The sequence below is a fragment of the Bos grunniens genome, chromosome 4 (assembly GCF_055505025.1).
Source record: "Bos grunniens cultivar Pamir isolate PY7600 chromosome 4, Bosgru_T2T1.0, whole genome shotgun sequence".
NCBI lineage: Eukaryota > Metazoa > Chordata > Mammalia > Artiodactyla > Bovidae > Bos > Bos grunniens.
In genome coordinates, this window is record NC_141168.1 from 70670485 (window position 1) to 70694944 (window position 24460).

Below are 24460 nucleotides of genomic sequence, written 5' to 3' on the forward strand. Positions count from 1 at the left end.
CAAAGTTCCCTTCCTACTCTTTAAAAGTTGCCAGAACTATAACTCACTATTTATTACAATCCTCTTCTTCTTAGCTCTTAGAATGATTATATTCAGTATTTCTAGTCTCATTTTTAAAATGAGACTGTCATGTCTTTTTAACTGTCATGTCTGACATATGTTTTAATGTAAGTTCATATCCTTTTTATAATCAGGTAAAGTATAAATTATAAATTATGGGACTTCCGTAGTGGCTCAGACTATAAAGAATCTGCCTGCAATGCAGAAGACATGGGTTCGATCCCTGAGTTGGGAAGATCCCCAGGAAAAAGGTATGGCAACCCATTCCAGTATTCCTGCCTGGAAAATTCTATGGGCAGAGAAGTCTGGCAGGCTTTTCCCATAGTCCATGGGGTTGCAAAGAGTCAGGCACAACTGAGTGACCAACACTGAAGCACAAGTTGGTGGATGGGTAGATTTCATTTGTCTTTGTAAAGAGATGAATGTTATTACAGTATTTCGAGGTTTATTAGATGTCCTGGGAAACTATAAAGTAGGAAGAATTCTTCTTGAATAGCTTCTAATGTATTATTTGTCTCCCCAACCCAAGTAGCATCATATTTATCTTGAAATAATTACTTTTTACAAAATTATCCCTTCTCTCTTTCTAACAGCTACACATATTTTATGTGTACAGTTTAATGAAGTTGATCATATGCATATCGCTTCTCTCTTTCCACCTCCTCCAAAATTAAATCATTTTTTCACTGTCTTTGGGGAAAGATCCTGATAAATTAGTTTGCACTAAAGGTTTTTCTGCAGATTCTAATATATTATTTCTTTTAGTCCTTATTTACATTTTAAAACGTTGGGTTCAGAACTCAGAATACATTAACCTAAAACAAATTATGATATTTCATATAAACCTTCCAAGTAAAGGATGTTTTAAGCAGAAAGAGCCTGCCTAGCATTTTCTGTGCTAAATTATGCCTGTGCAGGGCCCCAGCTAACAGTATTCATTTTAACTAGATAAAATGTTGAGAGTGCTTACTGGGTGCCAGACATTATGTTAATCATAAAGAATATGAAGGTTTTTAATAATTGCTGATATATTGTTTGTGTTTCCTGGATCTTATCATCAAATAACTCAAAACTAGAAGATAAACAGTTATAGCATGAGATGATAAATTCAATAATAAAAATATATACAGAGTTAAGTAGTATAAAAAATGTGATTTATTTTGTCAGGATTGGCTTTACAAAGAAGTCTTTTGAGTTTACATATAAAGAATGAATAGTTGATTAGGATAGAAATAGGATGGAAAGGACGGGGAATCCTTGCTTAATGGTTGCAGATCCTATTTGGTGTAATAAAAATGTTTTGGAAAACATTCTGAGTGTTACTGATGCCACTGAATTGTAACCTTAAAAATGCTTAAAAGGACCAAATTCATGTTATATATTTTTTTTCATAATAAAAGACAAATTTTTAAACACCCTGTTAGGGAGTTCGCTGGTAGTTAAGATTTGGCATTTTACTGCCATCACCCAGGTTCAGTCCCTTCTCAGGGAACTGAGATCCCCTAAGCCTTGCTGCATGGCCAAAATTAAAAAAAAAAAAAAAAAAAAACTAAACATGAGTTGATTAAGAGACATTCATTTGTATGGTCCATCGGTTATTTTCCAGTATAAATTCTGATTTATGATGTGAAATGATTAAATATACATTAAAAGCAGTAAAAAGTATCCAGATATTAGGCTTTTTAAGAAGCACATGCATGATGTAATACAGTTAAAACACAATCCTGTGTACCTCTAAAAGATAAGTATCAATTTACTTAACAAGTTTATTTTTCAAGTCTGTTTTACCTCAGCGCTTAGAATAAGCAGTGGCTGATAAACATGAAGTACACAATAAATAAGTAAATGTGAGTATATGAATACTGTGGGTGGAAAGGCTTCAGGAGATGCCATAAACATTACATTAGCCTAATGACTTGCCGATAGAAAAGGCATCTAACACGAGTAGGCTCTCATCTAACAAGGGTGGGCTAGTAACTCTGTAAATGGCTTAAGGGGTGGTATGCCTTGCCACTGGGCTGAAGTGAATACCAAAAATATCAGCTTCTGCACTATTTTGGATGGAAATCAGGTAAAGTTTAAGGAACAGAAATTTTAATTTTGAAGCAAGCTATTAAAACCATCTAAAACTTGGCAACTTTTGATGGGGGATTAATTTCATTATTATCTCTTCTTGCTAAACCTTGTTTGCCCTTCTTTTCTCCCCTTTTTCTCTTTTCTTAATCCTTCTTTATCAGTTCAGTCACTCAGTCATGTCTGACTCTTTGCAACCCCTTGGACTGCAGCACACCAGGCTTCCCTGTCCATCACCAACTCCCAGAGCTTGCTCAAACTCACGTCCATTAAGTCAGTGGTGCCATCCAACCATCTCATCCTCTGTCATCCCCTTCTCCTTCTACTTTCAATCTTTCCCAGCATCGGTCTTTTCCAGTGGGTCAGTTCTTCTCATCAGGTGGCCAAAGTATTGGAGTTTCAGCATCAGTCCTTCCAGTGAATATTCAGAACTGATTTCCTTTAGGATTGACTGGTTTGATCTCCCTGCAGTCCAAGGGACTCTCAAGAGTCTTCTCCAACACCACAGTTCAAAAGAATCAGTTTTTTGGCGCTCAGCTTTCTTTATAGTCCCTCTCTCACATCCATACATGACTACTAGAAAGACCATAGTTTTGACTAGATGGACCTTTGTTGGCAAAGTAATGTCTCTGCTTCTTAATATGCAGTCTAGGTTGGTCACGGCTTTTCTTCCAAGAAGCAAGTGTCTTTTAATTCATGTCTGCAGTCACCATGTGTGGTGATTTTGGAGCCCCAAAAAATAAACTCCCTGTTTCCATTGTTTCCCCATCCGTTTGCCAGGAAATGATGGGATCATGATGCCATGATCTTAGTTTTCTGAATGTTGAGTTTTAAGGCAACTTTTTTACTCTCCTCTTTCATTTTCATCAGGAGGCTCTTTAGTTTTTCTTTGTTTTATTCCATAAGGGTGGTATCATCTGTGTATCTGAGGTTATTGTTTTTTCTCCTGGCAATCTTGATTCTAGCTTGTGCTTCATACAGCCCAGCATTTCACGTGATGTGCTCTGCATATAAGTTAAATAAGCAGGGTAACAATTACAACCTTGACATACTCCTTTCCCAATTTGAAAGCAGTCTGTTGTTTCATGTCCAATGGAACTATCCTTCTTCATAGTTTTTATGATAATGAAATGTTTCATCTAAAATAGCCAAATGATTAGAAGTTGCAGAGTATAAATATAGAATTGAAGATAAAAATAATTTAATGAAAGAAATAGCTTTCTGCTGAATTAGAAGTGGAGTATGGTATGGGCATCATTCGTTTTATCCCATTCCTGGCAAACCTCACATGATATATCTACTCAATTTTGAACAGCTATAAACTTTTAGAAAATTATTTTCTTTCCTTGTGGATTCTTCAAAATAATGTAGATTATTGATAATGCTTAGAAATATAAAGCTTGCCTACTTTGTTTAGGTTATATCTGCAGTAAATGAAATTGATACTTTGAAATTGTATTGTTAATAAAATTTCAACTTAAATTGCTTTAATCAATTTGGTTTTATTGGATTCGTGAAAGATCTGGTCTTTATTTATTTGGTAAAACCACAATTCTTTTGCTAGATTTTATATAGACTCTATTAACCACTAAACAAGAATAAAAACCTTTAAAAGTAATTCTGTTCATTTGAGTAATTTTGAACAAAATATTCAGAGCAATCCAAAGTTCAAAAAGAACCTCCGTAATAGTAAAGGAAAGTTTAATAAAGCCAGTGGAGCCAGTGAATTTTCATATGACTTCTTTTGTAGCTGTAGTTTATAAAATAAATTCACTTTAAAGGAATCTCTTGTTTTTAAATCATTTGTTAAATTTATTACGTAGTTCAGTTTTCCTAATTGAGTACATTTCAAACTGTGGAAAATGTAATTTGTTTTCACGTTTGTAAAAAAGAATTTCACTTCAAATTTACTTCCTATATTTGTTTGACTTACATTTTGCAGGATGGAGGTTTGCTCCTGAATAACCCTTCCGCATTAGCAATGCACGAGTGTAAATGTCTTTGGCCAGACGTCCCCTTAGAGTGTATAGTATCCCTGGGCACTGGGCGTTACGAGAGTGATGTGAGAAACAACGTGACGTACACGAGCCTAAAAACCAAACTGTCCAACGTCATCAACAGCGCTACAGACACAGAAGGTTAGTCTGTTTATTTGCTGTCTTAATGTACTTTGCCTTTAGAATTCGGTTTTTGGTAGACTGTGCTGATGCTCACTGCAAAAAGTACATTGTTATGTCTGTATTGCAGGCTTAGGAAGCACATGGGAGCACGTCTTTGTCATTTCTCTTTCTCCTCACTCATTTCTACAGTAGCAGCTTCTCTGTGTGGGAGCTAGTGGTACCTTTGCCTCCTTACAGTTGGAGAAGTAGCTGAGGCAGGAGTAGCACAAAGGCTTGGTTGGAGACTCTTAAGAAAAAGAAAAAAGAGGTTGGTTCAGATAAACACAGGATAACACGGAGAGAATCAGAGTACTTCTGGATTATTTAATAACATGGAGGCAAATCAGAATAAGTCCTTACTTCCACTCTGGCTGCCCCTGTAATCTAGCCTTCGTAATAAAGCCCAAGTGATCCTTTAAAATGTAAATTGCGTCATGTCTTTATCTGGTTCCAAACCCTCTAGGCTTCCCATCACACTTAGAACAAAACCCCAAAGCCTCATTAACTGAAATTCACCAGGCCTTGGAAGACCTAGCCTTTGAATGCATCTCTTCCCCTTCTCTCAAGCTGTGTCCCCTCTGTAAAGTGTGTCCAGCTACACTTGAATTCTTGCTGTTCCTCAACTTCCTAAGAAGGCCCTGCCTCAGATATCTGTCTTCTGTTTGTAAGGCCTTACCCACATATCAGTATGTGCTCGAGTCCCTCCCTTAACCTCATTCTGGTCTCTGCTCAGACGTCACTTTCCCTGAGAGCCCTTTTCTGTTCACTTTCTAATCTCTGTATCCCACCAGAATGTAAGCAGAAACTTACCCAGCTAACTGTGTTGACTACAATGCCTGGCACATAGTAGGCAGTCAGTATTTGTTGACTTTCTAATTTTGGCCTTTGAGGTCTAGAGCTTCTTATTTTACTATATTATTTTTAAGTCCTACATGAAATCTGTTATTAAATTTGTAAAAAAGAATTGTTCCCACTTAACAGCCCCTTGCTTCTGAATCTTATTCTCTCTCTGTTATCTTATTCCTGACTGAGTCATCAGCCTATATGAGCATCTTAAACTTCCCACTAAGAACGTTTATTTATTAAATGATAACCCAAGAAACTTCCCTGGTGGCTCAGACGGTAAAGCGTCTGCCTACAATGCGGGAGACCTGGGTTCAATCACTGGGTCAGGAAGATCTCCTGGAGAAGGAAGGGGCACCCCACTCCAATATTCTTGCCTGGAAAATCCCATGGATGGAGGAACCTGGTAGGCTACAGCCCATGGGGTCGCAAAGAGTCGGACACGACTGAGCAACTTCACTTTCACTTTGAACCCAAGAAAAAGTGACATTCTGAATTTTTCACTATCTACAATTTTGTTATGAAATCAATAAATATTCTTACCATAAGCAGTCTTCTTAGAAAAAGATAGCTTTGATTACCCAGTCTCATGATACTTTTATGTATACCTTGTGCAAACCACATTATTGGCTCACTTGAAATGTTTAAGAAATATGAAATATACTGCCTTTGTGCACATACACTCTAGTTAATGAAGAATTAGAGTGAAACTTGTAATTGCTGGTATTAGATGGTTATTGATGTATAAAAACAGCAGTTGCCTTTGAAAGTTATATGCAAGACCTGATGGTAAAAAGTACAAAACATTACTGAGAGAAATTAAAGCAGGCCTAAGTAATTGATAACTGTGCTCATGAATTCAAAATGTCAGTATTGTTATGCTGGCAAACCACAGATTGGTTTTAGACTTCATGCAACTGCTAGAGAAGTCAAAACGGACTTTCTGTGGGGTAGAGATTAACACGATGACTGTAAAATTCATATGGGTATGCAAAGGACCTAGAGTAACCAAAACAATTTTCTAAAAGAACAAAATTAGAGGACTTAGACCCTCTGACTTCGAGGCTGCAAAACTACAGTTAAGCAAGGGTGGTGTTTGCATTAGATCAGTGGTACCTAATAATGCAGAAATTGATCCAGACATGTGTGCTCAAAAGATTTTTGACAAAGGTAACTCAGAGGAAAGGATAATCTTTTCAACAAATAGTACCAGGACAATTAGATAACTGTATTTAAAAAACTGAACCTTGACCCTTGACACCATATATAAAAACTAACTTGAAATGGATCATAGATCTAAATATAAGAGTTAAAACTGCAAATCTTCTAAAATACCCTGGAGAAAATCTTAATGACGTTGGGTTAGGTAAAGAGTCTTTGATAGTACATAAGAGGAAAAATAGATAAATTAGACTTCATTAAGTTATAAATTTTGTTCTTCAAAAGACACTTTTAATAAGAGACAAGCTATCTGCTGAAGTCAAATATTAGTAAAATATGTCCATCATCAGAACCAAATGTACAATCAGATGCAAAACATATAGAAAATACTTCCAATATTTCATATAAGGAATATATAGAGATGAAAACAAAACAAAAAATCAATGGAAAAAAATGAACAGATGCTTCACTGAAGAAGATATACAGGGGACTGATAAGTACATGAAAGATTTTTCATTAGTAGTCATTGCTGCTAAGTCGCTTCAGTCGTGTCTGACTCTGTGCGACCCCATAGACAGCAGCCCACCAGGCTTCTCCATCCCTGGGATTCTCCAGGCAAAAACTGGAGGGGTTTGCCATTTCCTTCTCCAATGCATGCAAGTGAAAAGTGAAAGTGAAGTCTCTCAGTCGTGTCCGACTCTTAGCAACCCCATGGACCATAGCCTACCAGGCTCCTCCATCCATGGGGTTTTCCAGGCAAGGGTACTGGAGTGGGTTGACATTGCCTTCTCCATTATTAGTCATTAGGGAAATGAATATTAAAACCACAAGATACCAGTACACACCTTCTAAAATGATTAAAAATAAGACCAACAATAACAAGTCTTCGCAAAGATAAAGAACAGTGGGACTCAGATAATCCTAATGGTTGATATGCAGAATGGTGCAACCATTTGGAAAAGAGTGTTGTTGTTCTTAATAAGATAATTAAACTTTTACCATATGAGCAAGCAGTTTCATCCATGAGTATTTATGCAGGAAAAATAGAACCATATATCCACAAAATGATTTAGGATTATTTCTAATAGCTGAAAACTGAAGAGAAGCAGACCCAGACCAGAGAGAACAAATTGTGTAATATCCCTACACTGAATTACTACTTAGCAATAAAAAGGAAGAAATTATTGATCCATACCGCAACATGCATTTCAAAAGCATTTTTCTGAGTAGAAACAATAACCAGACACAGAAGAGCTATATATATATTTGTAAGTTTGTTTATATGAAATTCTAGAAAAGGCAAAAGATACGGGAGGAATCAACCATAAAGAGGCATGAAGAAGCTTCTGGGGTGATGGACAATATTCTGTGTCATGGTGGTTGTGATCAAACAAGTGTATACCATTGTCAAAACCTGGCAGTTTAGACATTTAAAATTTATTAACCTTACTGTATATAAATTATACCTTAATAAAGATGATCTCAGGAAATTAAAAAACAACAAAAGGAAGGTTGAAAAGGCATCTCAGCAGTGGCTAACAGTATGACCGAAAACAGAAGAGTCCTGGAGCTGGGATCCTAATTTAACAGAATTATATGGTATATATCAGGAATTGAATTTCATTTCATAATTATATTCAATATTATGAATTCTTTACTTCTGCCGTTAATTAGCTAGAATGTGAAAAATAAGCAAGGCTTTCTGATTTGCCTAAAATAGGGTAATTTAAATAAAATTAGATCATTGCAGAATAACTTGATTTTTTAATTCGCTCTGTCCTCTCTTTGTTTTAACAGAAGTCCATGTAATGCTTGATGGTCTATTACCTCCTGACACCTATTTTAGATTTAATCCTGTTATGTGTGAAAACATACCTCTAGATGAAAGTCGAAATGAAAAGCTGAATCAGCTGCAGTTGGAAGGGTTGAAGTACATAGAAAGAAATGAAGAAAAAATGAAAAAACTTGCAAAAATATTAAGTCAAGAAAAAACAACTCTGCAGAAAATTAATGATTGGATAAAACTAAAAACTGACATGTATGAAGGCCTTCCATTCTTTTCAAAATTGTGATGAGTGTGTGCGTGTAGTCTCCTAACTGAATGCCTGTTGAGAAGGTCCACAGAATTCAATAAGGAATCGTGGGGTTCAGCATGATTTATCATCAAAATGCTCTTGAATTCTGGGGAATCCTGAAAAGACAGTGTTTGGACCAGCTTGCACAGTACAGAGAGAGTGTACTTGGTTACACAATTCATATGGAAATTAGGTTTTTATGATGTTAATAATTAACTGTGCTTTAGGAATCTTACTGTACTATACTAGTTGGTTTTAGTACATATCGATGTTGTATTGTTTGATGTTTGAAAATTTATTAATATATGTGCCAAACAAGAACTGAAAACTATCACATTATACTTGGTATTTTTACTTTAGTCACCATAATCATGTTAAATTTATTTAATCATTGATTTTCTTTCATGTGGAAAAACTAATTTCTTCTTTATTACTTTAAACATTACTTAGGTTTTTGATAGCTACATTCTATGATCCAAATATTGCCTCCCACGATTGTCATGTGATCTAAACAGATGCAGAAAAAAAATGAAATTCTCTCTATCAAAGGACTTTTACATTTGAAATATGAAAGAGCCAGATACCGTTTTCTATCCCAAATATGTTTATTTCAACGTTGTTTGGTTCCGAAAGATAGGTGAAGTTCCAGTCAACCACTTTTCCCCCCTAAAATTTCAAGATAATGCTGTGTGTCAATTTTCTAGCTCTAGCTTATCATTCACTCATATAAAATTAATTATTTGAATTTACTGAGGAAATACCCCATCATTAGCAAAAACTAAACTGTTGAAATAATCTGTTAAAAGGCTGATGTCATTTTTAAATTATTTACTATTTATAATGTAGCCTGTCATCTCTTTGTAGCTTTGTCAACAGAATGCTTTAAAAAAATGTTAGGCTTGTTTTATCTTAACTCCTTTAACCATCTAGACTTCACAGAGATTAATAACATATACAGCAACTTGCATCATTGTTTATGCTAACCAAATTCATCTTTGTTGTGTTATCTATGTGCCATGTAAATCCTTTACCATGTTTAGATTTGTCAAGGAAAATGAAAAGAGGTGAGTGTCCTTTGCTTTCTCTACATAAACTGGAGCTAAACCCATTACTGTGTCTTTGCATCAGTGCTGCATAGAGCCAGTGAGGCATGGTTCACAGATGCCGGGGGAGCTGAGAGTCTGGATGCTAATTTGGGCTGCGATGCACAGTCCTTCTGTTTTGACTTGGAGGAGGGTGGATAACCTCTCTGGGCTTCAGATATTTTATTCTGGGAAAGTGGGAAGAGCTAGCTGTAAAATTTTATTTACTCTTAGGGCAACTGGAAAGAAAATTCTACAATTGTAGAAGCAAAAGATTAGAAGAGATGTGAAAATGAATTTTCAGTCCTACAGAGGTAAAATATCTGCTCTTTTCAAAGAAGCAAAGAATTCTCTGTTTCAGAAAAAAAAATGTAACAAATTATCCAACTCATCAATTACTTTAAAAATATAGAAAATAAAAATTGTAGCTCAGTCTTTTTTGGATAATTCTGTTCTTATTTGTGTGATCAGTGCTGTGCTGGTAATATTTCACTTCTGTACTTGCTGCTGCTGATGTCCATTATTAAAAATGGTGCCTTGGGCAGAGTTGTGTATAGGCTACGGTGGAGAGAGCCTGGCCGGGGTTATAATTACACTCTGCACCTCTCCCTCTCCCATGCCATACTTTATCCAGGAGAGGGTAGGTGACAAAGGAACCTTCTGAGAGGCAGGGAAGTCAGGAATACTGAGCATGCAGTCTGAGGGGACACAACCCCCGCGTCCTGCCCAGCAGTTTTTGACCACTGCCTTCTCCTTTCACTTGGAGTAAATCTGCTAATGACTGAAGGACTGGGACCACTAGAGTTTCCATGTCCCTGTCTCTGTCCTTGCTGCTTCTGCTTTTCTCACCAACAGAAGGTACACCAGTTGGGTGGTGCACCCATTTTCAGTTGTCCCCATTTGTACTTGAAACTGATTATCTGAAGAATTGTGTCATTCACCCGAGATAACCTTCACTTTACAATGAAGCCAGTGCTTTGCTTTGTCCAAAAGCAGAGTGGATTTCTTTTCAGAAAAGAACAGAAGAAAAGGATACTCTCCTGAAATATGAAGACACACTACCAGGTAGGTTATGGGTTCTTTATTCGACTGTTTTTAAAGTACGATCAGTTCTTTATGAGAAGAATGTTTTAAAGATAGATAATGGCCTAATTAGGTTCCTTCCAATGCAATAATTCTGTGATAATTTATAAAAGTAAACAGTGATCAAATGAGTTAAAAGAGAAGAAATTAGGATATTCCTGCTTATTCATTCATATCACTTATTCTCGTAAGATTTAACTGATGTCTTTGGCACACAGTTTATGCTTCTTGATTAATTTATTTAAATCAACTAGTTTTCATTCATGCTAATAAATATATCTCATTCTTAAAATTATTTTGATTTTTTAAAAATACAGCAATGTGTCCCTTGCAGGTGGCTATATTTTGAAAAATGATTGAAAATCCAAAATGTATCTACTGTCAGTAGTTTTACAGATAAACCAGTAAAGTTCCATTTTTACCGTAAGGGAAATTTCATAGCTCTGAAAGTAGAGAAACATAAATGTGTTTAAAGTGTTTTCACATCTATAGAGGAAATGTGAGTATTTTTATGATTATTACTAGCTAATATCTAGCACTTACATGCCAAAGACTATGCTGAAAGCTTTATGTCCACTATCTCATTATATTTATATCCCTGTGGAAGAGGTACTGTTACTATTATTCCTAATAATAACAAAAAAAAAAAAAAGTAACTTTTTAAGGGGCTTCCCTTGCAGTCCAGTGGTTAAAACTCCATATTTCTAGCACTTTACTACAGAGGATTTTAGGAACTAAGGTCACACATGCCAAAAAAAAAAAAAGTTAAAAGTGAGGTAAAGAGAAAAATCATAAACGTTTTGAACTTTTTGTTTCTCTCAAGTGAAAGTGAAGTCACTCAGTTGTGTCCGACTCTTTGCGACCCCATGGACTGTAGCCTACCAGGCTCCTCCCTCCATGGGATTCTGCAGGCAAGAGTACTGGAGTGGGTTGCCATTTCCTTCTCCAGGGGATCTTCCTGACCCAGGGATCAAACCCAGGTCTCCTGCATTTCAGGCAGACGCTTTAACCTCTGAGCCACCAGGGAAGTAGCCAGGTTCAAATTTTATTATTGATTGTGCAAATATTTATTAACTGACATCTTTGTTTCAAGATTGACTCCACCCTTTACATCACCCATATTGGATCATTCCTGCTTTCACGTGAAGTATCTTTTTCTCCTCCATTTTTTATAGCTTGATTGAGGTGTAATTTCCATACCAAAAAAGCTATCCACTGCAAGTGTTCAGCACTTTGTAGTAGATTTATAGAGTTGTGCAACCATCAAATAGTCCAGTTTTAGAGCAATGCCATCATCCACAGATCTTGCCTCATGCTTGTTTCTTGCCTCATGCTTGTTTATAGCCATTGCCTACTCCTGTCCTCTGCTCCAGACAACCAGTGATGTGCTTTCTGTCTGTGTAGAGTTACTGTTTCTGGATATTTCCTATAAATGGGATCAAATAGTATATAATCTTTTGCATCTGTTTTCTTTTCACTTAGCATGTTGCTGAGATTTTTCCAGGCTGTAGCATAACAGTAGTTGGCTCTTTCTCATTACAGTCCATGGGGTTGCAAAGATTCGGACACGACGGAGTGACTAACACTTCCAGTAGCTATTGATGTTGAGTATCTTTTGAGGTATTTATTAGTTATTTGTATGTCTTCTTTGATGAAATATCCATTCAACTCTTTTGCCCATTTTTAAATAGTTTATTTTCTTGTTATTGAGTTGTGCAAAAGTTCTTTATATTCTAGATGCAAGTCTTTTGCCAGATAATATGTATCTCCCAGTGAGTGGCTTGCCTTTTCATATTTTCAGTAGTGTCTTTTAAGTATGCATATGAGTTTTTAATTTTGATGGTCAGGTTATCAATTTATTCTTTTGAGTTAATTTTGTATATGATATGTGCATGTGTGTTCAGTCACTCAGTCATGTCCAACTCTTTACAACCCTGTGGAAACTGTAGCCCACCAGGCTCCTCTATCCATGGAATTCTCCAGGTAGGAATACTGGAGTGGGTTGACATTTCCTTCTCCAGGGTATCTTCCTGACCCAGGGATGGAACCCATGTCTCCTGCATTGGCAGGCGGATTCCTTACCACTGAGCCACCTGGGAAACCTATATGGTGTGAATAAGGGTCAAATCTCTCTTTCTCTCTTTTGCATAAGGATAATAGTTGTGCCAGCATCATTTGTTAGTCGCTCAGTCATGTCCGTTTATTTGTGATGCCCTAGACTATAGCCCGCCAGGCTCCTCTGTGGAATTTTCCAGGCAAGAATACTGGAGTGGGGTGCCATTCCCTTCTCCAAGGGGATCTTCCATATCCAGGGATCAAACACAGGTCTCCCACATTGCAGGCGGATTCTTTACCTCTGAGCCACCAGGTTGAGAAGATCCCCTGGAGAAGGAAATGGCAACCCACTCCAGTATTCTTGCTTGGAGAATCCCATGGACAGAGGAGCCTGACAGGCTACAGTACATGGGGTTTTAAGAGTCGGACGCAACTTAGTGACTACACCACCACCACCACCACCACCACCAGCGTCATTTGTTTAAGAAAAATCCTTTCACCACTGATTTGTCTTTGTTCTTTTATCAGAAATCTGCTATCCTTATATTTGTGGGTTGATTTCTAGACTCTCTTTTCTGTCCCATTGACCTATATGTTAATTTTCTACTAGTACCATAGTGTCCTGTTACTATAGCTATATGTAAGTTTGAAAATCAGACGGTAGAATTCTTTCAACTTACGCTTTTTCAAACTTATTTTGTTTTTTCTAGTCCATTTGCATTTTCACATAAATTTTAGAATCATTTTGTTAGAGCACATGTATACACACACGCACACACAGCTGAAATTCTGATAGGGATTGCTTTGAATGTATTAAGCTGAGGGAATGGACATATTAACAGTATTGATCAATTGTGTCTGTCCTTTGAAGTATACAATGAACATGGACTATCTCCATTTTATTTAGATTAAAAAATTTTTTTCTAAGTAGTGTTTTGTAGTTGTCAGTGTATATATCCTGTACACCTTTTGTAGAATTTATTTCTAAGTATTTTTAAGTGTACAATTCCCATTGTATGGCAATATGTATATATACTAAATATTGCAGTTAATTCTTATACAGAATTAACTGGTGTAAGGGATTTAAATCTCTGGAAATAATATTGATTGAGAAAGATCAGATCTAATTCTGAATTAGATGATATTTTATTGTTGCAGGCGCTCAGTAACTGGTAAGTTACTGAGTTAGATTTTAACATTTTGTCTTTCCTTATTCTTATGTAAAATATTTTTAATTTATTTCTGATTAAATGAGTTGGATTAGTGTTTAGTCTCAATCAGTAAAAACAGGAATTATAAACTACTTTAGAGAAGATCAGTGCAGTAGATGCTTAAGATATTCATTAGATTTAGAGTTAAGGAGTTAGCTTCCTTTCCTTTTCATATTTCTTCATTGTAGATTTCTGTGTTGATATTAACTAATGAAAGAAAATCCTTTTACATAGGCTAAGCAATTACAAGCTCTCAAGTGTAGAAGTTCCTGAAATGTATTTAGTTAGAACAGGAGCCAGTGATGAATTTAAACAGTGGCTCAAAACAATCAACATGTGCAGGATATAAAATTAATACACAGAAATCCCTTGCATTCCTATACACTGAGAAAACAGAAAGAGAAATTAAGGAAAAAAATCTCAGTCACCATTGCAACAAAAAGAATAAAATACTTATGAATAAATCTACCTAAAGAAACAAAAGACCTATATATAGAAAACTATAAAACACTGATGAAAGAAATCAAAGATGACACAAATAGACGGAGATATATACCATGTTCATGGATTGGAAGAATCAATATAGTGAAAATGAGTATACTACCCAAAACAATCTATAGATTCAGTGCAATTCCTATCAAGCTACCAACAGTATTTTTCACAGAACTAGAACAAATAATTTCACAATTTGTATGGAAATACAAAAATCCTCGAATAGCCAAAGCAGTCTTGAGAAAGAAAAATGGAACTGGAGGAATCAACCTGCCTGACTTAAGACTATACTACAAAGCTACAGTCATCAAGACTTAATGGTACTGGCACAAAGACAGAAGTATAAAACAAAGGAACAAAATAGAAAGCTCAGAGATAAATCCATTCACCTTTGGACACCTTACCTTTGACAAAGGAGGCAAAAATATACAATGGAGAAAAGACAATCTCTTTAACAAGTGATGCTGGGTAAACTGGTCAACCACCTGTAATGAAACTAGAACACTTTATAACACCATACACAAAAATAAACTCAAAATGGATTAAAGATCAAAATGTAAGACCAGAAACTATAAAACTCCTAGAGGAAAACATAGGCAAAACACTCTCTGACATAAATCACAGCAAGATCCTCTATGACCCAACTCCCAGAGTAATGGGAATAAAAGCAAAACTAAATGAGACCTAATTAAACTTAAAAGCTTTTGCACAATGAAGAAAAATACAAGGAAGATGAAAAGACAGCCCTCAGAATGGGAGAAAATAAAAGCAAACAAAGCAACTGTCAATCTCAAAATATACAAACAGCTCATGCATCTCAATACCTGAAAAATAAACAACCCAATCAAAAAATGGGCCAGAGAACTAAACAAACATTTCTCCAAAGAAGACATACAGATGGCTAACAAACGCATGAAAAGATGCTCAACATCACTCATCAGAGAAATGCAAATCAAAACCACAATGAGGTACCACCTCATGCCTGTCAGACTCAAAAAGTCTATCAAAAAGACTACAAACTATAAATGCTGGAGAGGGTGTGGAGAAAAGGGAACCCTCTCACACTGTTGGTGGGAATGCAAACTAGTACAGCCACTATGGAGAACAGTGGAGATTCCTTAAAAAACAAAACTGCCATACAGCCCAGTAATCCCACTGCTGGGCATACACACCGAGGAAACCAGAATTGAAAGAGACATGTGTACCCCAATGTTCATCTCAGCACTGTTTACAATAGCTAGGACATGGAAGCAACCTAGATGTCCATCTACAGACAAATGGATAAGGAAGATGTGGTACATATACACAATGGAATATTACTCAGCTATTAAAAAGAATGCATTTGAGTCAGTTCTGATGAGGTGGATGAAACTGGAGCCTATTATACAGAATGAAGTAAGTCAGAAAGAAAAACATCAATACAGTGTATTAGTGCATATATATGGAATTTAGAAAGATGGTGACGATCTTCTATGCAAGATAGAAGAGACGCAGATATAAAAACAAACTTTAGACTCTGTGGGAGAAGGTGAGGGTGGGGTGATTTGAGAGAATAGCTTTGAAACGTGTATATGTGAAATAGATCAGTCCAAGTTCGATGCATGAAACAGAGCACTCAAAGCTGGTTGGTGCACTGGGATAACCCAGAGGGATGGGGTGGGGAGGGAGAAAGGAGGGGAGCTTCAGGATGGGGGACACATGTACACCTGTGGCTGATGCATGACAATGTATGGACACCACAGTATTGTAATTAGCCTCCAATTAAAATAATTAAAAACAATTAACATGAAAGCTCATCTCAGGCTTTGTGAGTTTATGAAAGTGTACACTTTTTTAGTTTTCTTTTACCAGTTAGCAGGACAACAGATAAGACATTTCTAGTAGCAGAAATTGGCCACTTGATTTATTTTTTAGTTATTTTTAATGCTGCCATAATTTACCTTTGTTCATCCAATGTGTGTTATTCTGACAGATTTGTGCTCCTTGTGAATGACAGCTATTAAATGCATAAATTTCCTCTTTGCTCCCTTTATGTATTACAGCCATGACATTTGAGTGTTTGCTAAGTTCCAGGAGCTGAGCTAAGCAGGTTGCATGTATTATTTAACACATTTAATACTCACATGTAAGCCTGTGAAGTGACTAGCATAATTATCCTTTAGTAAGAAAATGTTTCCCAAGATATCCCGGCTAGGAAGTGGCAGATGAACCCATTTTCTAAACCATGATTCTTCTATACGTCTTCCCTAGAATGTCATTTTGTGAAACGTTGTGAAGAGATTTCAGATCCTGTTTACTAAACTGAATCTGTAAACTCTTAAGTTTAATCAGTGAAGTATAATTCTAACATCTAATTGTGTGAATACTTTCTGAGTCCTTGTATACCACAGTGGTTATCTACTAGGAGTGGTATTACCCTTCTCCCTGGAAGGATTTGAAAATCTGAGACAGTGAGGGGAGATTGTCGGGGGAACTACTGCCCTTTAGTCTCCCAGGAGTCAGAGACGGTAAATGTTACATATACAATGGACAGGTCAACCTCTCAATGAACTCTTCCACCCAAAATACCAATATCGCTCCCTTTCAGAACCATGAGCTGCTTATCTTCAGAATAGAAATGATGTATTTATTCCACAAGAAATTGAGGGTATACTTTGCCCAGAATTAAGGTGCATATTTGTAAAATTCCATTTGGATTCCATCTCAAGAGGAATTCTTTGTGCATTCATTGCCCCTTGTTCACTTGTTCTTTTTTTTTTTTTTTTTTGCCAAGTTTAAATACAACTGAACTGTTCACTTAATCTTACTTTTTGGACCAAATCTGTGGCGGTTACTCTGTCGTGACAGGAAGGAGGGAGATCACATTAAAAAGCAGTTTGTTCTGTTCCTGGCAGAGCTATCCACCATGCGAAATAGGATTCATAGAGTACAGATGGCCCTGAACGAAAGTGTTTTCATGTGCTGGTCCGGGGGTTTGATAAATGTGTGTCTCGCAAGAGTCAGACTGATTGCCTTATTCATTATAACCTTTATTCAACTGATGCAAGTCAATTGACATATTCATTATACTCCACAGATACATATTATTAATTGAGTCTTTTGAAGTATTGACTGTAATGTTGATTCACATTCATGATGAAAAATTATAATAAGGATTAATTCCTTACCTCTAGACAATATATATGGTGAGTTGTATTTTAAAGATTTCAGTTTGATTGATTGTAAACAGATTACATGGTCCAAAATGGTTGAGACCCAGTAATAGTTGTAGCTAACATTTATTGCCATGTAATCTTCCGACCAAGGTACTGTCATTATCCTTATTTTATATTAGCACTGAGATGATGATGGTGGTGATGAGAAAAGTCTTACATTTCTTGCCTGCTATTAAGTTTGGACTCTGTATCTTTCCCCAAAGAGAAAACAAATAACCTTTTCATTATAAGTGGGAAGTTATCGATCATAATGTGGACATGGGTGGATAGCTGTCTTTCTTAAATTATTTATCTAAAATAACAAACACCTTACTATCCCTTCATGTATTTTATTCTCGTACATCACTTTTAATACCTGATTTATATTTTTAGACAATTTTCAAGGATCAGACTAAGATAACTATGCTCATCTTATAGAAGAATAAAACAGTTAACAATTATGACTTGGTAGCACTCTTTCTCGGAGAAGGCAATGGCACCCCACTCCAGTACCCTTGCCTGGAAAATCCCATGGGTGGAGGAGCCTGGTGGGCTGCAGTCCATGGGGTCGCTAAGAGTCGGACACGACTGAACGACTTCACTTTCACTTTTCACTTTCATGCATTGGAGAAGGAAATGGCAACCCACTTGTGTTGTTTCCTGGAGAATCCCAGGGACAGGGGACCCTGGTGGGCTTCTGTCTGTCGGGTCGCATAGAGTCAGACACGAATGAATGAGGTGACTTAGCAGCAGCAGCAGCACTCTTTCTTGGCTACAGTCCATGGGCTCGCAAAGAATCGGACATGACTGAATGACTAAGCACTGCACTCTTGCTTACCGAATGTACTGCTGCTGACAATGCTTGTAAAAAACAAAATGATAACAGCAAGCCAAAAATCAATCCAATTATCTGCAAAGAAAGAAAGCTGTGTCATTTTAACATTAATTGTGTGACATTGTATTCCCAACACACCTTGCCCCAGAAAGTATTTATTGTAGTGTTAAATAGCCTATCAAAATAATTTTAAAAGAACTCTGAGTACAATTAAAAGTAAACCATACCTTGGCCAAACAACAGAATATGAAAAAGAAAAAAAAAATCATCCAATGTTTTATGCCAAGATACACAGTCTTTGGAATTCACTGTAGGAGTTTTGCAAAGAAAGGTCTTACCTTTCATTATGTTTTGTACAATTGTACCTACCACCTTTTCGAAAACAGATGTTCTGCAGTAGCAAACATGTCACCCTGCTTCTGTGTTTGTGATACTATATGAACAATCTTGGAGAAGGCAATGGCAGCCCACTCCAGTACTCTTGCCTGGAAAATCCCATGGACAGAGGAGCCTGGTAGGCTGCAGTCTGTGGGGTCGCGAAGAGTGGGACATGACTGAGCGACTTCACTTTCACTTTTCACTTTCATGCATTGGAGAAGGAAATGGCAACCCACTCCAGTGTTCTTGCCTGGAGAATCCCAGGGACAGTGGAGCCTGGTGGGCTGCCGTCTATGGGGTTGCACAGAGTCAGACATGACTGAAGCAACTTAGTAGTAGTATGAACAATCTAAGAATTCTTAAAAGTCCCTCAAATTTAAAAAGTTAAATAAAACTAGGGTAACTTGCCCCTCTCCCTGCCTTTCAGATTTGGCCTTAAAAGCATGTTTTTAAAAAATAATACTAGTAGAATTAAGAGCCATTTAAAACCACATTTTTTCTGTGTCTCAAATGTTAAAACTGTATCTTGTAAATCATGGGTGCTGTTATTTTGCTAATTTTGAATGAACTTGTTTGCTATCAGGATACGGTTAATCCATGCACATCTAAACATGTTGAATTCCATTTCCTGAATTGAATTATGTGAAAAGTACCAATGCTGACACTCAGAAATTATAGAAGTAATGAAACTCTAGACTATTTGCTTAGTATGTAATGCAGATATACTAACATATGCCTATAGTGTATAACAAAGAAATACACACTTCAGAGGTTTTGATGAAGGTTGGTGGTTAAGAATTTTGTGATACAGGCTTATACTACTCTCATATTTTGAGTATGGGTGAGTGGCTATGTCCTGATCTCCCGATGGAGCATCCCAGGTGTCTGTAATAGTGTGTGGAAAAATACTGCTACCATCCATCCCATCACAAATATAATCATCAGCTCACAGAGTAAGACTTCAACTTTAATCTTTAGAGTAATTTTCACCATCTTATATGCACTGCACTCATTTTGAAACCCCTGAAAAGTCATGACGACAAGTTTAAAAGGTGTAAATAGAACTATCATAGATGCTTCTTTATGAAGCATGAGAGAAAAAGAAAATTCTCATTGGGCAACAAATAATTGCTATAATGTAGCTTTCTTTATTTCTATCTGTATTATGCATTCCCTACCCAGCTGGTCACATGCTGCTTCCAGCTCTCACAGTTTCTAACACCCTGCTAGATACATTATAGGCCGGCAGTATTTGTAGACAGTGAAAGTGCAAGTCACTCAGTCATGTCTGACTCTTTGTGACCCCATAGACTGTACAGTCCATGGAATTCTCCAGCCCAGAATACTGGAGTGGGTAGCCTTTCCCTTCTCCAGGGGCTCTTCCTAGCCCAGAGATCAAATCCAGGTCTCCTGCATCGCAGGCAGATTCTTTACCAACTGAGCTATCAGGGAAGCCCAAGTATTTGTAAGTTGGACTTAATTGAATGATCTGTCTTACACAGTTATGAGGAAGTGGGGAAAATGAAGATGCTTTAAAGGTACTTTCTGAATCTGTTTACTTTAAAATCTGAAAATGAGTCTGGTTCCCTGTGCTTGTGCATAGAATCATGGCTGGGATCCTTTTCCTCAGTGTGCGCACAACCCTTTCCCGACTGAGAATCACACAGGTTACAGAGCCTGTCATTCTCTCTCACCTGATGCCCGAGGTAAATACATAATTCATAGTATTTGTATGTCTTACCTCCTGACAAGGACTCAAATACAACAACTCAAATACAAAAAGAAGAAAGGTTTCTTTTGTTTGAAATGTGAGCTTTTTAACCCGTTCTTATTGGACTGCCTTGTTGCCAAGATCCTTAAACATACATCTTATTCTAGTAAATTTGTGGGTGGAGCCCTCAATGGTCAAAATAACTGTAGTCTATATTTGTATACAAAATTTATTTATAGTTGCTTATGGCATTTGTGTACTTTCCAGAACACCTTCAAATCAATTTCTTCATTTTATTATAACAGCTGTCCTGTGTGCTTGGCAAGACCAGCATTGTTATTCCACGAGGAATATATAAAATATAGCACTGAAAACCCAAAGGCTTGTCTGACTTCACCTTGTTTAGTATGATGGCTTGAGCCAATAAATTCCCAGCCAAGAACTCTTTCCTCTGCTTTCCAAATAATCACTGGGGGTGGGGGTATTGGTTGCAATAAATAAGCTCTGATCATAGTGGGGATTTGTATTCTTACCCAGTGTGGCACAAGATTTGCATTTCTGGGAGATATGCTTATATTTTTCTAAAATAGGAATACTTAGTCATCTAAATGACGTGTATTACGTGCCATTCGTATCATGAACCTGACTCAGATTTAAGTATATGAAAGAAATGTGTCCTTGAATGATTCTACAATGACCTGGATGTCAGAAAAATAAAATAGTACAGTGAGCAATATCTCGGACACTTTGGGAGCGCAGAGATTGAACAAGGTCAGTGCAGTGTTGTCCAGTTCTGTAGCTACTTTCTCTCAAGTCGCTGATCATAGCCTAAGGGAGGTAATAGGTCTTGTGTTAAGATGAAGGTCTTTGTCAAAACTCAGATGGGCTCAAAGTGAGGCCCTAGGCAAGTTCACCTCCCTGAGAGTTTTCATACCTGAAACACAGAGTTGTTTGAATAATGTAGGTTAAAGGACCTGGAATATAGTATGTAGGTGCTCAATAACTACATGTTTGTAATGTGTATTACTAATATGTATTAACATGAGTATATACTAACAGCAGTTATTTTTGTGTTCTGGGAAATTAAGATCCCAAGGGAAAATAAATTAATAATTTTTACTGAGTTATATACTTCTGAAATCACAGTGTTCTTTTTCTCAATGTCACAGATTTACATTGTGCCATACCCCTCCCCTTCAGTCCTTGAAAGGATCAAGTCATCCTTTGATATGACCTCTTTATTTTTCTGCATTATCTTTTATTACTCTGTTCTGTTGTGCCACAGGATGCATTGCTAAAAACACTACTATAAGTATTATGCTTGGGGGTTATAAATTGAGGATATAATGTCCATTTTTGTTCATGTGAAAATAATGATATTGACCTTGGAGGCAAATGATCTCGTTGCACATAAATTACTGTGTCCTGTGTTATTTGCTGCCAAATAATTTTCAACAGTTGTCAATGCCCTTGTTTCTGAAATTGATTTTAAAATAAAACAAGCATGAATTTAGAAACTGTAAACCTTACATGGAGAAGGAAATGGCAACCCACTCCAGTGTTCTTGCCTGGAGAATCCCAGGGACGGGGGAGCCTGGTGGGCTGCCGTCTATGGGGTTGCACAGAGTTGGACACGACTGAAGCGACTTAGCAGCAAACCTTACATGTTTTATTTATACCTAAAAAGATACTTTGAGATATTCCACAAATTGTATTTCCCTTAGGTTGCAGAAGCTACTAACTGTGCAGGTCACATGATTGAAAATGAAACCAGTCAGATGTGAAGAAATGTATCATGGGCCATCCCACCATTGCCACCTCACATCCTGACTATGGAGTCTACTCACATCTCCCAGAGGCTACTCCATCAAGAAATGAGGAAAGGGAGGTACTTCAAGTTTAATCCAGATTATGTGGCAGGAATTTTGGCAGGCAGGGAAGGAACAGTGTCCAGAGAATACACTGATGTTTGTTGTCCTGGACCTAGGGGTTTAATCTTCCTCTGTAGTGTGGAAAGATATTCCTTGGGCTGTCCCACTGTATGGGCCCTGCCCCTTAATATACACACACCATGGTTCCTGAGACCTATGAGTTCCCTGTTGCTGGCATTTCATTCATTCATTGAGGGAATATTTTTTTAAGTGTAAATAGCATATTTATTAAAAAATGAAGTATATTTTGAACACAACAAAATGCCTAGTTAAAAGAAATCTGTATGAAAGATAAGTACAGTGTTTTCTGCAAAGCAACTTGTTCTATGCATAAAGCAGACTCACTGGAAAAGACCCTGATGCTGGGAAAGATTGAGGGCAGGAGAAAGGGGAGCAGAAGACGAAATGATTAGAAAGCATCACCAACTCAATGGACATGAATTTAACCAAACTCTGGGTGATAGTGAAGGACAGAAGAACCTGGTGAGCTATAGTCCCTGTGGTCATTAAGAGTCAGACAAGACTGAGCAACTGAACAACTTGTCCTATAAACTTGGATTTTATATATTGGATTTTCTGTTATTTTCTCCTCCACTTAAGTTATGGCATCAAAATTGCATTGGAATTTTCCCCTACCTTTGGGGTGATCATTCTGTTGGTATAAATGCAAAGCTATTGGTTTGAAAGGAATAATAAAATTCATTGAATTCAATGCCTTCTCCTTTCCCTGCCTCTAACTCAACCAACCCTAGCTAATGATTGAAATTCTTTCTAACATCCCTACCAAGTCTTTGCTTCCTCTTTTAGTAATGAAGACCCCACATCTCCTCCATGAAGCTCCGTCCGTTCTTGGCAGTGAACCTTGGCTTTAGGGAAGTGATTCTCAATACTTTTTCTAAACAACCATGAGGGAATCCCAGGACACCTCCATATGTAACAGTAGTTTTACATATAACCAAACTTTTAATAGAGGCTATCTCTAGAGAGCAAGATGGTGATGGGAGGAAAACTTTCTCTTCTCATTTAATATACTTCTATTGGTAATTTTTTTTTACAGTGAGTATGTATTACTTTAATACATACATGCATACAGTTAGAAAAGTGGTCCAAGGGGGTAAATCTTAAATCACACTAGGGATAGGGTGTTTGATGGGAACAAGGCCCCCTAGAGGAACAACAGAATGAGAGGGTATAGTTTGTGTTATGATTTGACACCTCCACTGGCTGTAATATTCTTGGGTGTAGAGTGGGCACTGAATTGACTGGAGATAGTTGGTAGAGAAGATTGAATGCCCCCTACCTCCTTGAAAATCATGTCTAATCTCTATCTCAATTGAGTAAGCCAGCTCTTCAGGCATTTTGTGGGATTCCCTGGTAGCTCAACTGGTAAAGAATCCACCTGCAATGCAGGAGACCCTGGTTTGATTCCTGGGTCAGGAAGATCTGCTGGAGAAGGGATAGGCTACCCACTATAGTATTCTTGGGCTTCCCTGGTAGCTCAGCTGGTAAAGAATCCACCTGCAATGAAGGAGACCTGGGTTCGATCCCTGGGTTGGGAAGATCCCCCTAGAGAAGGGAAAGGCTCCCCACTCCAGTATTCTGGCCTGGAGAATTCCATGGACTGTATAGTCCATGGAATCAGATTAAGTGAATATGTGCCTAATAAAACACCTAATATGTGCCAGGTGAATTTAAGAAATTATGATAAAACAGTGAGGAACAGTGGTAAAAACACCCAAGTACCAGACCTTATGTGTCCCAAAGAGAGTTGCTTGGCCTTTAAAGCAGTCACTGTGGGAAGCTTTACAGTTTTATCAGTGATTTTCCGATCTCTGTTTTGGAACTTTATTCCTGAGTGCATACACTATATAACTTCAGTTATATATACACATTATAAAATTTCTGTTATGTACATAACCATGTAATTTCTGTTATATACAGAATATATAATTTCTGTCATACATATGCATATGTTTAATTTTATATAATTTATTTCTTTACTAGTAGTGTGGCAGAAATAACTGAAACTTTGGAACAAAATAACTGAGTGTGAATACATGGTCTTTCAGGAAGTTATTTAACCCTTCCAAGGCTTTTTTTTTTTTAACCTGTAATAC

At 37.1% G+C, this 24460-nt stretch overlaps 1 protein-coding gene across 4 annotated transcripts in view; it reads left to right on the forward strand.

Annotated features, from left to right (window-relative positions):
- Positions 1-9888, forward strand: part of PNPLA8 (patatin like domain 8, phospholipase A2) — a 65219-nt gene extending 55331 nt beyond the window's left edge. For all 4 annotated transcript variants that reach the window (XM_086396816.1, XM_086396819.1, XM_086396817.1 and 1 more), the window contains exons 9-10: positions 4076-4271; positions 8094-9888. In XM_086396816.1, coding sequence (XP_086252942.1) covers positions 4076-4271; positions 8094-8368 — 471 coding nt within the window. In that variant the 3' untranslated portion in view covers positions 8369-9888. The remainder of the gene's footprint in view (positions 1-4075; positions 4272-8093) is intronic.
- The last annotated feature ends 14572 nt before the right edge of the window (positions 9889-24460 follow it).